General features: G+C 42.2%; 1 protein-coding gene across 4 annotated transcripts in view; it reads right to left on the minus strand.

The window, feature by feature from the left end:
* npr3 (natriuretic peptide receptor 3) overlaps positions 1 to 12,951 on the minus strand; it is a 79,950-nt gene extending 66,999 nt beyond the window's left edge. For 2 of the 4 annotated variants that reach the window (XM_072571968.1, XM_072571958.1), the window contains exon 1: positions 12,004 to 12,951. In XM_072571968.1, the coding sequence (XP_072428069.1) occupies positions 12,004 to 12,652 (649 nt within the window). In that variant the 5' untranslated portion in view covers positions 12,653 to 12,951. The remainder of the gene's footprint in view (positions 1 to 12,003) is intronic. The other 2 variants (XM_072571987.1, XM_072571977.1) reach the window with 2 other exon arrangements.
* Positions 12,952 to 14,875: the final 1,924 nt, after the last annotated feature.

Below are 14,875 nucleotides of genomic sequence, written 5' to 3' on the forward strand. Positions count from 1 at the left end.
TTGTTTCGGAGCTGGAGTAGGGACTGGGAACACTAGTAACCTTGAGTTGAAGAGTGTCATGGATACCACATACAGAGAGGTGGTCACAAACGCAGGCGAAACATTCACAAGCAGGATGGGAACTGTTAACCACTGGGCAATGTAGAAGTCTCTTCTAGCTATTTCCCTGCTAAGCAGGTATACTGCGTTGGATATTGGTGAAGGGAATGGCCTCTCAGGGGAAAACAACAACATTGCACCACAGTTTGCTCCTCTACTATGCAGCAAAGCCAAGTGTGGAAATACATTTGGTAAAACTTATAAAGGATTCAACTGAAAGAGGAATAGATAGCCATTCCTGTAACCACAAACAAGACTCAAGGATAGTATGCTTCCTCCCTGGTCCTAGGGTCAAGGATGCCTCACAGCAGCTACAGGACATCCTGGAAAAGGGAGACAACAGCCAGCCAGTGGTCATGGTACACATTGGTACAAGAACACACGTTTAAAACAAAGAATGAGGTCCTAAAACCAGAACATATGGTGTTAAAATGCAAGTCAGAGTAGAAATAGCAGGATTTATCAGATGAACTTGTGGCTAAAGAGATGGTGGAAGGGGGAAGGTTTTGGACTGGGGCACTGGGACTGGTTCTGGGAAGGTAGGATCAGTACAAACTGGACGGGTTATACCTGAGCAAGACTGGGCCTGATGTCCGAGGGGAAAGTATTTGCTGGAATGGTTGGAGAAGATTGAAACTAAAATATCAATGAAATGGAACCTATGAAAGGAGGCAAAGGAAGGAGAATGGAGGACAAGAAAAAAAAGACAGAAAGAGGAAGAAGCAAAGTGACAGGCAAAGAAATCAAGGATGATGCCCAAACAAGGAGCAGTGAAAAATAATAGGAATGGGACTAGTAACATTAAAAAAAACCAAGCCTTAAAGCGTTGTACCTTAATGTGCAGAACATCGACAATAATTTTGCACAATGGGATGGAAACGAATATGATTTACTTGGGATTATGGAGATTTAGCGGCAGTGTGACCAGAGATGGGAACTGAATATCTGGGTATTCATATTTAGGAAGGACAGACAAAAAGGAAAAGGCGGGGTGTCGCATTGCTAGTTAAACAGGAAATTAATGTTATACTAAGGAAGGATATTAGGTCCAACAGTGTGAAATCTGTATGGATAGAGCTGAGAAACATCAAGGGGCAAGAACCTCAGTGGGGGTTGTATATAAATAAGCAAATTGTAGGGGTGATGTTGGGAATGGTATAGCACAGGAAATTGGAGATGTATGCAACAATGGAACATCTGTCATTATGGGTGACTTTAATCTGCATACAGATTGAGCAAATCAAATTAGTAGCAATACTAAAGTAGAGGAATTTTTGGAGTGTATACAGGATGGTTTCCTGAACCAACACACTGAGGAACCAATCAGAGAACAGGCCATCCTGGACTATAAGTCATGTAACGTGAAAGTAATAATTTGCAATTTATTTGTGCAAGGTTCCTTGGGGGATGAGCAAGCAAAATATGATTGAATTCATTATCAAGATGCAGGGTGACATAGATGATTCTGAGACTAGGTTCATTTATCTAAATAGAGGGAACGATGATGGTTGCAGACATGAGTTGGCTATGATAGATTTGGGAACATTATTTAAATAGATGACAGTAAAAACGCAATGGCAAACATTCAAAGAGCATATGGTGATTTGCAACTATTGTTTATCCCTGTTTATCAAAGTAAAATGGAAAAGTGGCCAATTATGTCTTAAATGGGACATTAGAGATAGCATTAGATCCAAGAAAGCGGCATACAAATTGGCCAGAAAAAAATAATAGATCTGAGGAATGGGAGCAGTTTAGAATTCAGCAAAACAGGGTGAAAGGACTGATTGAGAAAGGGAAAACAAAGTACCAGAGTAAGTTGTGGAAATATAAAAATTGACAGTAATAGTTTCTATAGCTATGTGAAAAGAAAGAGATTGAAGTCAAATTAAGATTCCTTGCAAGCAAAGACAGTGGAATTTGATAGACTGCTTAATAAAGTTAGATCACATGGAATTCAGAGAGAGCTTGCCAACTGAATACAAAATTGGCTTGACAGCTGGAGACAGAGGGTGGTGGTGGAGGGTTGTATTCAGATTGGAGGGTTGGTTTCAGATTGGAGGCCTGTGACCAACAGTGTTCCACAGAGAAAGGTCCACTTTCATTTGTCATTTATATAAACGACTTGGATGAGAATTTAAGAGGCATGGTTAGAAAGTGGCTTATACCAAAATTGGTGGAAAAGTCAACAGTGAAGAAGGTTATCTAAGATACCTTGATCAACTGGGCCAATGGGCTGCTGAGTTGCAGATGCAGTTCAATCTGGATAATTATGAGATATTGCATTTTAGTACAACAAACAAGGCTAGGGCTATTACAATTAATTTTAGGGCCTTGGGTAGTGTTGTAGAACAGAGGGACTTAGGGGTGCAGGTACATAATTCTTTGAAGTTTCTGTCACATATAGGTGGTTAAAAAGGCATTGTGCACATGTGCTTTCATTGCTCAGTACTTTGAGTATAGGTGTTGGGAAGTCATGTTGAGGTTGTACAGGACATTGATGAGGCCTCTTCTGGAATACTCTGTCCAGTTCTGGCCACCCAGTTATAGGAACCATATTATGAAGATGGAGAGGGTTCAGAAGAGACTTACCAGGATGCTGCTGGGTATGGAGGCTTTGAGTTATAAAGAAAGGCTGAATAGGCTCTGTGGAATAACCACAGAGGGTGGTACACATGTAGAATGAACTTCCTGAGGAAATGGTGGACGTGGGTACAATTACAGTGTTTAAAAGATATAAGTACATGAACAGGAAAGTACATGGAGGGATATGGGCCAGGTGCAGGCAACTGGGACTAGTTCAGTTTGGGATCATGTATGTCATGGACTGGTTAGACCGAAGGGTCTGTTTCCGTGCTGTATGACTCTATGATTCGATGACATTAGTGTGTAAAATTAAAGTGCATGGGATGAGGATAACCTACTGAGATGGATAAGATTAGTGCTAGGACTCCAGCCATTCATAACATATACCAACGATTTCAATGAGGGAATTAAATATAAATCTCCAAGTTTACAGATGATACAAACCTGAATGGAAGGGTAAGTTGTGAGGAAAGTGCAGAGGTGCTTCAGTGTGATTTAGATAATTTGAGTGAGTGGGCAAATGCATGGCAGATGAAATATAACGTGGATAATGTGAGGTTATCCACTTTGGTAGCAAAACTGGAAGGCAAATGATTATCTGAATGGCTGTCAGATCAGAGGGTGGAATGTAACCTGAGAATCCTTGTACACCGATCACTGAAAGTAAGCATACAGGTGCAGCAGGTGGTAAAGAAGGTAAATGAAATTTTGGCCTTCATAGCGAGAGGATTCGAGTACAGGAGCTTGCTGATATTATACTGGGCCTTGGTGAGACCAAGCCTGGAATATTAAACACCTATTTGGTCTCCTTCTCTGAGGAAGGATGTTCTTGCTATATACATGAAGTACAGCGAAGGTTTACCAAATCAACTCCTGGAATGGTGGAATGAACATATGAAGAGAGGTTGAATTGTTTAGGATTATAATCTGCAGGTCTGGAAAGCATTGTGGGGGGGGGGGGGGGGGGTCACGTTGTAACCTATAACATTCTAACAAAAGGATACACAGTAACCAGATAAACAGAAATGTCTTCACCTGGGGAGGAGTAACTCTGTGGAATTCACTATCACAGAAAGCAATTCAGGCCAAAACGTTGTATGATTTCAAGAAAGTGTTGGATATAGGTCTTGAAGCTAAAGGGTTCAAAGGATAAAAAGGAAAAGCAGGAGCAGGTTCTCGAGTTCAAACATGATCATAATGAATGGCAAAGTAGGCTGGAAGGGCTACCCCAGCTCCTGTTTTTTATGTGACGACAATATGCATGTAGAGGAATGAGAAAACAAAACTAAGAGGATTACTTGTTTCTATATATTAATATTACTTGCATTCATCATCAAATAAATGTCTACCTTAATAACTTATTCCCTTACCCCACTCCACCTTAAACTTTGCATTAAAGAGAATGTGCAATTCGATTAAGATTTTGTTAAAAATATCTCTATCGAACATGATATTTTCTGTGCTTTGCAACCAAAATGCTGGCAGTTGAAAGCAACTAGCCATGGCTTAGTGGTGAAAACAAGAAAATGTAGCTAGATCTTCTTGATTTTATTTGGAATCTGTGGAGAAATCATGTGTAACATTCCACCAGATAATTCAATAAATGAAAATAGCAATGGCAACGATAACAACTTATATTTATAACAATACTTGATCAGAATAAAATGGAACTTCAGGGGGGCAAATAGCAGACATTTTTCACCAAACTACACAAGGAGACACTAGGAAATGGGACGCAAGATGGCAAGCTTCTTCAGCGTTGTTGGAGCTGCACGCATCAGACAAGGGAGTATTCCATCACACTCCTGACTTGGGCCTTGCAGATAATGGACAGGCTTTTGAGAGTCACGATATGAGTTATTTACTGCAGTACTCTTGGTCTCTCACCTGCTGTTCTCGTCACTGTGTTTATGTGGTGAGTCCAGTTGAATTTCTAGTCAATGGCAACCCCAAGAATGTTGACAAACAGGAGGTTCAGCGATGGTAACACCATGAATGTCAAGGGGTGGTGATTACATCAGCTCTTATCGGAAATAATCAACGTCTGGCATTTGTGTGAGGCCAAATGTGACTTGCCACTCATCAGACCAAGTTCAGACATTGTGCAGATCTTGTCGCATTTGAACTTGCTTCTTTATCTGAGGAGTCATGAATGGTGCTGAGCATTGTGTAATCATTGGTGAACATTCCCATTTCTAGCTTATGACAAAGGGAAGGTAACTGATGAAGCACCTGAAGGTGGTTAGACCCAGGATTGTACCTTGAGGAACTCCTACAGAGATGTCCTTGAGCTAGGATGACTGATCTCCAACAGCCACATCTATCTTCCTCTGTGCCAGGTCTGACTTCAACCAGCAGAGAATTTGCCCCCGATACCCACTGATTCCAGTTTTGTCAGAGGTCCTTGATGCCACACTCTGTCAAATGTAGCCTTGATGGCAAGGAGTGTCACCTCATCTCACCCTCTGGAATTCAGCTCTTTTATCCAGGTTTGAACCAAGTCTATAATGAGGTCCAGAGCTGAGTGGCCCTGGCAGAACCCAACCTGGGCATCACTGAGCAGGCTATTGCTGAGCAGCTGCTGCTTGATAGAACTGTTGACACTTTACATCACCTTAATGATGATCAACAGGAGACTGATGGGACGATAAGTGGCTAAGTTGGATTTGTCTTGCTTCTTGTGCACAGGATAAAACTGGATAATTATGCACATTGTTGGGTCAATGCCATATTTTGTAAATATAGTGCAAGAGCTTGGCCAAGTGCATGATAAATTCTGGAGCACAAGTCTTCAGTACTATTGCCACTATACTGCCAGGGCCCATAGCCTTTGCTGCATCCAGTGCCTCCGACCATTTCTTAATGTCATTTGGAGTAAATCAAATTGGCTGAAGATTGGTATCTGTAATGCTGGGGACCACTAGAGAAGGCCAAGATGGATCATATCCAGGGATGGTGACGATGATGGTGTCTGGGGCATTATAAGATATGACTATGGCCACTATGTTGCCAGGATCCATAGCCTTTGCATTATCCAGTGCCTCCAACCATTTCTTAATATATTACAGAGAGAATCAAATTGGTTGAAGACTGGTATCTGTAATGTGAATTGAGTATGGCTAAGTCAGGCTGTTGATAGACTAGTCTATGAGCTAGTAGTCCCAATTTTGGAACTACCCCCAATATGTTATTAAGAAGGACTTAGCAGGGTCAACAGGGCTCTTTCTGCTGGTGTCTTTTACAGTGTATAGGTCGATGCCAAGTGGTCATTTCTTTGTTTCGAACTCAAAGTAATTGATACAGCTGAGTGGCCTGCTTGGCCATTTTGAAGGACAATTGAGAGCTAACCACATGTCTGTAGGTCTTGAGTCACTTGTCTGCCAGACTGGGTGAGAATGGCAGATTTCCTTCCCTGAAGGACATTAGTGAACCATACAGGTTTTTCTGGCAATTGAAAATGGTTTCATCATCATCAGTAGACTCTTTATTCTAGATTTTAAAAAATATTGAATCCAACCTCCAATATCATGCAAGTGAGATTCAAACCTGCATCCCCAGAAATTAGCTGAGCTTTTTGGATTTATAGCTGAGTGATAATATCACTAGGCTATCGTAAGATAGGCAAGGCAGAGATGTGAATGTGTTTTCAATTATATGAGGTGGAAGACTGCCCAAGAACATTGAAATAAACATCCCTAAACTTACTGTCTTTATATTAGTAAGTAGATTGCATTAGTTCTAACTAAACATTGTCTTCCTAATAATTCACAATACGTCATGCCATTAATAAACCATTTGGTAAAAACTTCTTCATATTATGCACACTACTTTCCATTTATGACTTAGAGTGGAGATTACAAACTTGTTTGGTTAAGATTAGATTCCCTACAGTATGGAAACAGGCCCTCCAACTCAACAAGTCCACACTGACCCTCCAAAGAGTATCTCACCTAGACCCATTGTCCTACTCTATATTTACCCCTGACTCATGCACCAAACACTCTAGCAGTTTAGCATGGCCAATTCACCTGGCCTCTGGGAGGGAATCAGAGCATCTGGAGAATACCCATGCAGACACAGGAAGAATGCACAAACTCCACACAGATTGTCGCCCGAAGCTGGAATCGAAGGTGGGTCCCTGGCACTGTGAGGCAGCAGTGCTAACCACTGAGCCACCGTGCCACCCAACATGTTAATGTGTTATGAAAATTACATATACATTGCCCAAGCAGCTGAGGTGAAGGAGAAGGAGCAAGAAGACATTGTTTGCATTGTGGTCTCCAGGAAGCTGTCAAGGTACTCAACAAGTGACCGGCGCACTTGCATGCCTGGGCAGCCAATTGTGATGAGACACAGTATGTTGAGTTGGTAGAAGCACCCTGTATTGAGCGTGGGATCAACCTGATGAAGGTTGATAACAATAAGAAGGTTGGTGAATGGGTAGGTCTGTGTGAAACAGATCAAGAAGTGAAGCTCCACGAGATTGCAGGCTGTGGCTGTGGTGTTGTTATCAAGGATTATGGCAAAGACTCTCAAGCCAAGGATGTTTCATAAACAAAATGAAACTTTTTTAAAACACAGAGGAAGAAGAGACAACCAACACAATAACCTTCTGGCTGGAAGGTCATTGACTGGTCATTGACTGCAGCAACAAGAAGCTTCAACCCAACTCCACATTCAGCACAGGTCTAACATCCTCATAATCTCTCTCAGGCATAATGCTGAAGTGTAATCATCATAAACAAATATGCAAAACCAAGTTTATCAATTAAACAATCCAACATTCCCAAAAAGGCCAACCAATTACCCTTGTGCATTCCCTTCATGTCAATATGTTTTTGTCAGTTTTGTGGACAGGACATACCTGGGCAATTTTCCACATTGCCAGGTAAATGCTAGCATACTTATGTTAATTCTGGAAGATAATTCTTCAATGCAGTTACTGAATGTTGTCAGGACCCATTGCCTTTGCAGCATCCAGTGCCATCATGCCACTTTCTGATATCAAATAGAGCTAATCAACTTGCCTGAGGACTGGTATCAATGCTGCTAAAACCTCAGGAGTCCAGGATGGACCATCCATTTGGCACAGCTCACTGACAGTTATCAAAAATGTTTCAGTCTGGTCATTTGCACTAAGTGCTGGACCTCCCTGTGATTACACATTCATAGAGCTTCCTTGAGTTAGATGTTTATTGTCCACAACCATTCACAGACGGATTTGGAAGGATTTCAGAATTTTAGTCTGATCCATTGGCTGCGAAATTGCTTCACTGCACCAAGCATTTCTGTGTGAATTAACACCAGATCTTTTCATTTTACATGATCCTATTGAAGTCTTCAACTGTATTACCTGCAGCAGTAACATGTGCAACATACTGCTCTCATGATCTGTTACCTAAATTACAATTACCCCTTGCCTGGCTGTAGGCTACACAAGTATCTCAACACAGTGCCTCACCATGTCCAGATTTTAACTTCAAGTTCACACATAAGTTTTCATTAGTCTCTTGTACATCTTTCACTGCTTTCTCTTCAAAGAGTATCTGGTCAAGTTGCTGGTTTTGGGTATCCGAAAGTAGAAATTCACAGGGTATTGTTGCATTGAGAGGAATGTGCATGCTTAAAGCATCTGCTACGGGTAGATCCGAAGAGGTTGTTGGACAAAGGGATAAATAAGATGTGAGAAGGAGGATCACAAATCAACATACTGCCGTCTTCAAAGTCCTCAGCGTAACCAGTAGCCCCACCATGTCCAATGATGGCGACAACCATCTCCTTCACCACAGTAAATATGTACAACCATGCTTGTCCCTGTCAGCCAGGGGCTGCTGCACCCTTTTGTCCTGCAAGGGAGATGGAAGTGTGCCAGATAAGGCAGATAAATAGTTGGATTATATGGGTTATATGCCTGTCATGACTGCATAACTGGTAAAGTGTACAAGTTATGCAATGTTGTGGTGATGCTAAGTATGCGATGGTGAGGCAAAGATATGAATGTTACATATGAGTAGTGGTTATTAGGAATCATCATGGGTGAATGGAAAGGTTGCCAGTGCATTAAGCAGTGTACAAGGCTAATTGTTGTTGGGGTTAGACCACAGGCAATCAATACAACAGCTATTTTCTTCCATTGCTTTCATACCAGCAATCTGGGCAGGGCCTCTTGATGCTCAGTGGATAAGGCATCTCTCTCCACCTCACATGTTGGGCAGACAACCTTGATGCGTGCTCTCTCTTGCTGCAACACTGTCTGTTGTATTTCATGCTCAGTCTGCCTTTTACAGCCACATCCAGCACCTGTTACAGTCTGAATGCAAGTGGTATGAGCAGACATTAATAGTGCAAGTTAATTATAATGAGTACTAAAGTTTTTGTGATTTTTGATTCCATTGCTGAGCTGAGTTAAATGTAAAGTTACTGAGTCCCAGAGGGTTACATGAGAGAGAAAGAGAGAGAGAGAGAGAGAGAGAGAGAGCACTAGTCATGAGTTTAACCTGTTCGTCATTAGGCCTCATGCAAGGGGTGAGGTTGAGAAAGTAGGACCTTCATGGTAACGTCAGCCAGTGAGTGGACTTATTCTGTGCTGTTGCCATCACCCTGCAGTGCACCCTGCATCCAGCAAACTTTGCAAATGGACCCTTAAACAGTATTTAACACTGGTTTCACACAACACTAATGAAACAAAGTCTATGTGCTGCCCACATTGAAAGGAAAGTGAGTGGATTAAACACTCTTGTTCAGATGGGGTCAAAGCAATTTGGATTTTTGAAGTTTTGGAGCTCAAGTCTGCAAAATATGCAAAGTGGATGAGTGACCAGCAGATATTTAATGATGAAGAAATGAATAATATATGGACTAATTGAAAATATTTAACAATGCAACAATCATGATTTCAGAAATATCTCAGTTTGAGCAACTTTAAGGTAATATAAATTTTCAATTTTAGCAAACTCCTTATTGAAATTGTTTAATATACATTTCATGTCAATACATATTTAAAGAATAAAGCAATATTAGAAAGTCTGAGTTCTGTTTATCGCATTACTCAGTTCAAAGTTCACAACAATGATCAAAGCAAAGCAACATGACTGAGATGAACCTTTAGATGAATTTAGTTCAGTTATTTAATGCAGTAGAGAGGTCCCTGAATTATCTTTGAAACTGATAATTTCCCAGAGAAGAGGTGGGTACAATTACAACATTTCAAAGATTTGGACAGGTACATGAATAGGAAAGGTTTAGAGGAACATGGACCAAATGCTGGCAAATTGGACTACTTCAGTTAGGATACCTGGTCGGAATGGAGTTGGACCAAAGAGTGTTTCCTTTCTGTTTTACTTTATGACTCTATGTTTAGTTGCTGTTCTGTAAAACTGGGAAAGCACTGATAATATTAACAGTGAAGAAAATATGCTGTTTTATTACCCCTCCGCATATTTGCTCTGGCATCCATGCATATTCTGAGCACTTCTCTACCTTGTAGTAATTTATTTTGACAAATGATTCTTGACTTTGGTTTTCCACACCCTACTTTTTAAACCTTTCCTTAGTTGACAGGCAGGAAGCTGGAAGAACACAGAAAACATCAAGAGGTGGAGAAGTCGACATTTTGGGTATAATCCTTATTCAGGAATGGAGTTTCCTTCTCAGTATGAATCTATGCTCTGTTATTTCCCAATTAAGGCTGTATTGTTGATCACAATTACCACATCCTGCATGTCACATGTTTTACAGGACTCCAGAAATAAAAGTAAACACTAAACATTCTAGTCTGTGTTTTCAATCAAGTACAACACACACAAAGGTCAACCTCAATCCAGGCAAGTCCACCCAGCTGGATATACTTAACTGCAACAGTTCTGCAAAACTCTTCCCGCTCGTGAATTGCTCGAATATCAATGAGTTTTCAAATAAGGATCTAATTGTGCTTGACCAGTTGACTTAAATACATTGTCAAAAGTGTAGCGCTGGAAAAGCACAGCAAGTCAGGCAGCATCAGAGGAGCTGGGGAATCGACGTTACGAGTACAGGCTCTTCATCAGGAATTCCTGACCGGCTGTGCTTTTCCAGCCCCACACTTTTTGACTGTGATCTCCAGCACCTGCAGTCCCCACTTTCTCTGAGTTAAATACATTGTCAGTTTTGATTTGTAACAGTTTCGATTCTCACGTTATGTTTTGCATTAACAATACTGTAGATATTGCAAACTAGAATCTCTCTTCCGAAGTGCTGAGTTTTACAAGGTGCACGTTTGGTTAGGATTATAACTTTAATCCCTCCTTGTTTAAAGAGTGTCCTCCAAACTAGCATAGTTGAAATCACTGAATAATCCACAACGTTTATCTGGAATAAGATGTAGACAAGGATACCAAAACTGTCTGTTAATAGCAACAGGCTTAAGTAAAAAGACTTGCATTTATATAGCGTGACCATCAGACATTTCGTAGCCAATGAAGTACTTCTGAGGAGTACTCATCATATACAGGTAGAGCAGAGAAATACAACAACTATTCACACACAACAATCTGATAATGATCGGAATAAGCTGTTTTTGTAATGTCCGATCAAATGATATATATTGGCCATGTCACCAATCTAACTCTCTTGTTCTGCCCCCAAACACTTCCGTTGAATCTTTTCTGCCCACCTGAGGAGACAGGCGAGAGTTTGGCTTCGCGTGTCATCCCAATAACAAATTAAATGTCTTACGCAGCTTCAGTTGGATCAGACAGTCACACATTATCTTATTTCTGCACCCACGCTCCTTTCTGGCATCCCAGGCATTCACAACCAACCAGTCAAAACTTCGCTGAATTTGTATGGCATCTATTTACTGTACTGATCTGGAGACGCTGCGCTAGTTCAGCCCAACTCATCCCAGCCTCCCCTTATAAACGCTCCACCTCAAAGGTTGGCCATCCGTGCTCCTTATCTGGCGGACTTTGTCGAAATTGTCGACCGATTTCTAGCCTTTTTAGTACGTTGGTTCCCCCGTCTACCTGGGAAACCTCATACAAGCACCATATCCCTTCACCTAACCTGACCTGACCTTCTGTTTAGCTCCTTCAGTTTTCTACAGTGGAAACCGTAGGAACGGACTGACCCTATGTTACCTTTACACGCCTTCGTGCTGATCTGCGTGTGTTTTAAAGGATCAAGGGCACATTTTAGCCTATTTCCAGAAAGTACGCTTTTACCCAAAGTCACCTTCTGGCCTGCAATGAAGGGACCGGTGGAAACAAAAATACACAGGCAAGCAACAAGCAGAGCAATGCACAGATTTCGCAAAAAGTTGTTCTTTAAAAGCACACTCACTCCGGGCATGTTCCTGGACCTGCTGTACAATGTGGTCGAAATGGTCCTCTTCCTCATAGATTGTAAAAGTATGTATCTCATAGCCTTCCCCGACAAAGGCGAAGTGGACCCCCTCTATGGTGAAGAAGCAGGTCCTCTCTTCAAAGTCTTCCGCGTACACCAGAGCTACCCTCTTCCACCTGTAGCGCCGGAACATGGCCAAGAACATCTCGCCCATCTTGGAGTAGGAAGGAGAGACCCGCGTCAGGTAGGCATACTCGGGCATTTTGTGCACGAAGCCCGAGGCTAGAGGGCCGGCCGATACCATGGGGATGTTCCAGTGGGACGCCAGCCTGGCGACCGGGGCAGCCGCGTAGTCACAGACTGGCCCCATGATCACATCAGGTTTCTGCAGCATGCTGATGTCCACCAGGTGAAAGAGCGCCTTGTTGCCACACTCTGAGTCCAGGTAGCGCACGCTGAAGTTCAGCCGGCTCTCCGCCAGGCTCTGGATGGCGTAGTCGATGGCTGGCCTGATCTTGTTCATGGAGAACAGGTAAGTGCTCTCCACCGGCAGCAGCACCACTGCATTGATATCCACTGTGCTCCCTGACGCCAGCAACAGCAGTGTGCCGTACAGGCAGGCGAGACCTGCTGAAACAGCTCGCATCCTGACCGAGCAGGGGGTCTGATTTTCTTATTGTTTTGGAAGGGGTGTTGGTGCAGGAGAGGGGATTGCTTTCTCAAGGGCAAGGTGGGGGGAAGAAAAGAAAGCAGCGAGAAAACAAAGTTACAGAGGAGGGGGGGGGGAAACTTTTTGCAAAAGTTACAGGAACTGGTTGTGGTCTGGTCTCTGAAGGAGACCATTAAATGTGCAGAGGCTGATTGCTTTGAATGGGGAAGCCTGTAAAGCTGCCGTTTAAATAGCGTGCTAGCCAAGACTGTACCACAGAGAGCCACGGGGAGGAGGGCTTGATCTTCCAATTGGTTCCTTACCAAGTCAGTCCCTTTGCATCTCTCCGCTCGCTATCTTTTCCAGCATCGTTTTTTTTGGGTTCTGCCGTGGCTAATTGCAAGACCTTCTCGGGCGGATTAAAATAATTGCTGTTGTACTTTATCCCCCCAAAGGTTGCATTCCTCCCAATGCAATTTTATTTTTTTTTTAAATGTTGTTACTAAACAATAAAAAGGATGATTCGTAAATGAAAACTTATTCGGTAAAGTTGCGAGGGATTAAAGCAGGGGCAGATTTCTGATTCCGTGCAAACGAGCCGGGTCACTGTGAGCAACAGGGGGCTGCAGAGTCTCTGCAGACTGCACAGCGCACCATCTGTCGATGTGGGTGGCACAGGGTGTCAGTCAGTCACCACAGCTCGGTGCAAGCTTTCCCTCAGGCGACCTCCATTTCCTGGTTTCACATCCCAATTCCTGCAAACAGATGGAATGTGCTCTTTCACCAGGAGAGATCATGTATTCGCCTTTCAAAAGGGTTAATGAGTTTAAATCACGCCACCAGAAAATGTGGAAGAAATCCTGTGCTTATTTTGTGTATGTGTGTGTGTGTTACAGACGTTAAGGGAGTCGTGCTGTCCAGGTTAAATTAAATGCACCAGGACTCTCAACTGCTCAGGACATTAAAACTTCCCCTCCCCTCCCCCCCTTACTGGTTGTAGAAAGGTGACTTACGATTAGAACAACTTGTGCAGTACACGGGAAACGCAAACTTTCGCAAACGGATACACTGTTTCCGTTATCCCATATTAAATGCACCATGTGGAATTCTTGTAGGGAAACTAAATTGAAATCAGCTCCTTGGCACACGGTGTGAGATTTAAGAATTCCCCGCTACGACGGTAACTGAGGCAGAAATTGTGAGGGTGAATTATTTCTATATGGGATATTGTCAAGTGCGAGAGGACTAATTGAAGTCCCACAGAAATATACGGCGTTTACTTTGGTTCTGCGTCTTATGGTCTTTTGTTTATTTTATAGGTTTCTGTGTCTTCCATCTTCAAGGCAAGAGGAAGGAGTGGGAAATTCACCCGCATTCACGATTAGATTGGACAGGTGCATGAAAGACAACAGAATACACGGATATGGGATGTTGGTAGTGATAAATTTAGATAATGTTTAAACATTCTTAACTGACTGGTGGGCTGATTCAAAGCGATCTGGTGGGAAACACGGAAACTTAGGGTGAGGAAAAAAGCTATAGACGCAATTCAATTAATGGTCAGAAACATAAAATATATGCACCAGGTTCTGAAGAAAAACTATAAAGATTAATGTTTTCTCCAAAAGTAAAATCATCTTTAAGAAAAGTTGTTTCAATTATTTGGGAACATTTTCCCCTTTTATTGTTACTGTCATAGACATTTTACTGCACAGGAGGTCGTCTTTTGGACCATCAGGTTTACCCCAGTCATCAAACACCCATCAGTTCTAATCCTAGTTTACAGCAATTTACCCATAGACTTGAATGCTACATCATTTCAAGTATTAATTTAAAATAGTTCTTCAATGTCTAGAGGGTTCCTGTCTTTACTATCCTTTTAGGTCGTGAGGTTCCAGTTATGCACAACTCCCCGAACATCTGTTTCCTCAAGACCTCCTCTAAACCTCCTGCTCCTTTAATTACAACTATGTCCCCTGGTTATTGACCCATCTACTAAGGACACAAGTTTCTCCTTAACTACGCATCATTCAGATTCCCACTCAGCCTTCTCTGCTCTAAGTAAAACAATCCCAACCTGTTTTGTCTCTCTTCATAGCTGAATCACTTCAGGTACCATCCAAGTAAATCTCTTGTGCACCATCTCCAAAGTGTAATCACATACTTCCTATTATGTGGTAACCAGAACTGTGCATAGTATTCAGTAGTGGCTTAGCTAAC

The sequence above is a fragment of the Chiloscyllium punctatum genome, chromosome 1 (assembly GCF_047496795.1).
Source record: "Chiloscyllium punctatum isolate Juve2018m chromosome 1, sChiPun1.3, whole genome shotgun sequence".
NCBI classification, from domain to species: domain Eukaryota; kingdom Metazoa; phylum Chordata; class Chondrichthyes; order Orectolobiformes; family Hemiscylliidae; genus Chiloscyllium; species Chiloscyllium punctatum.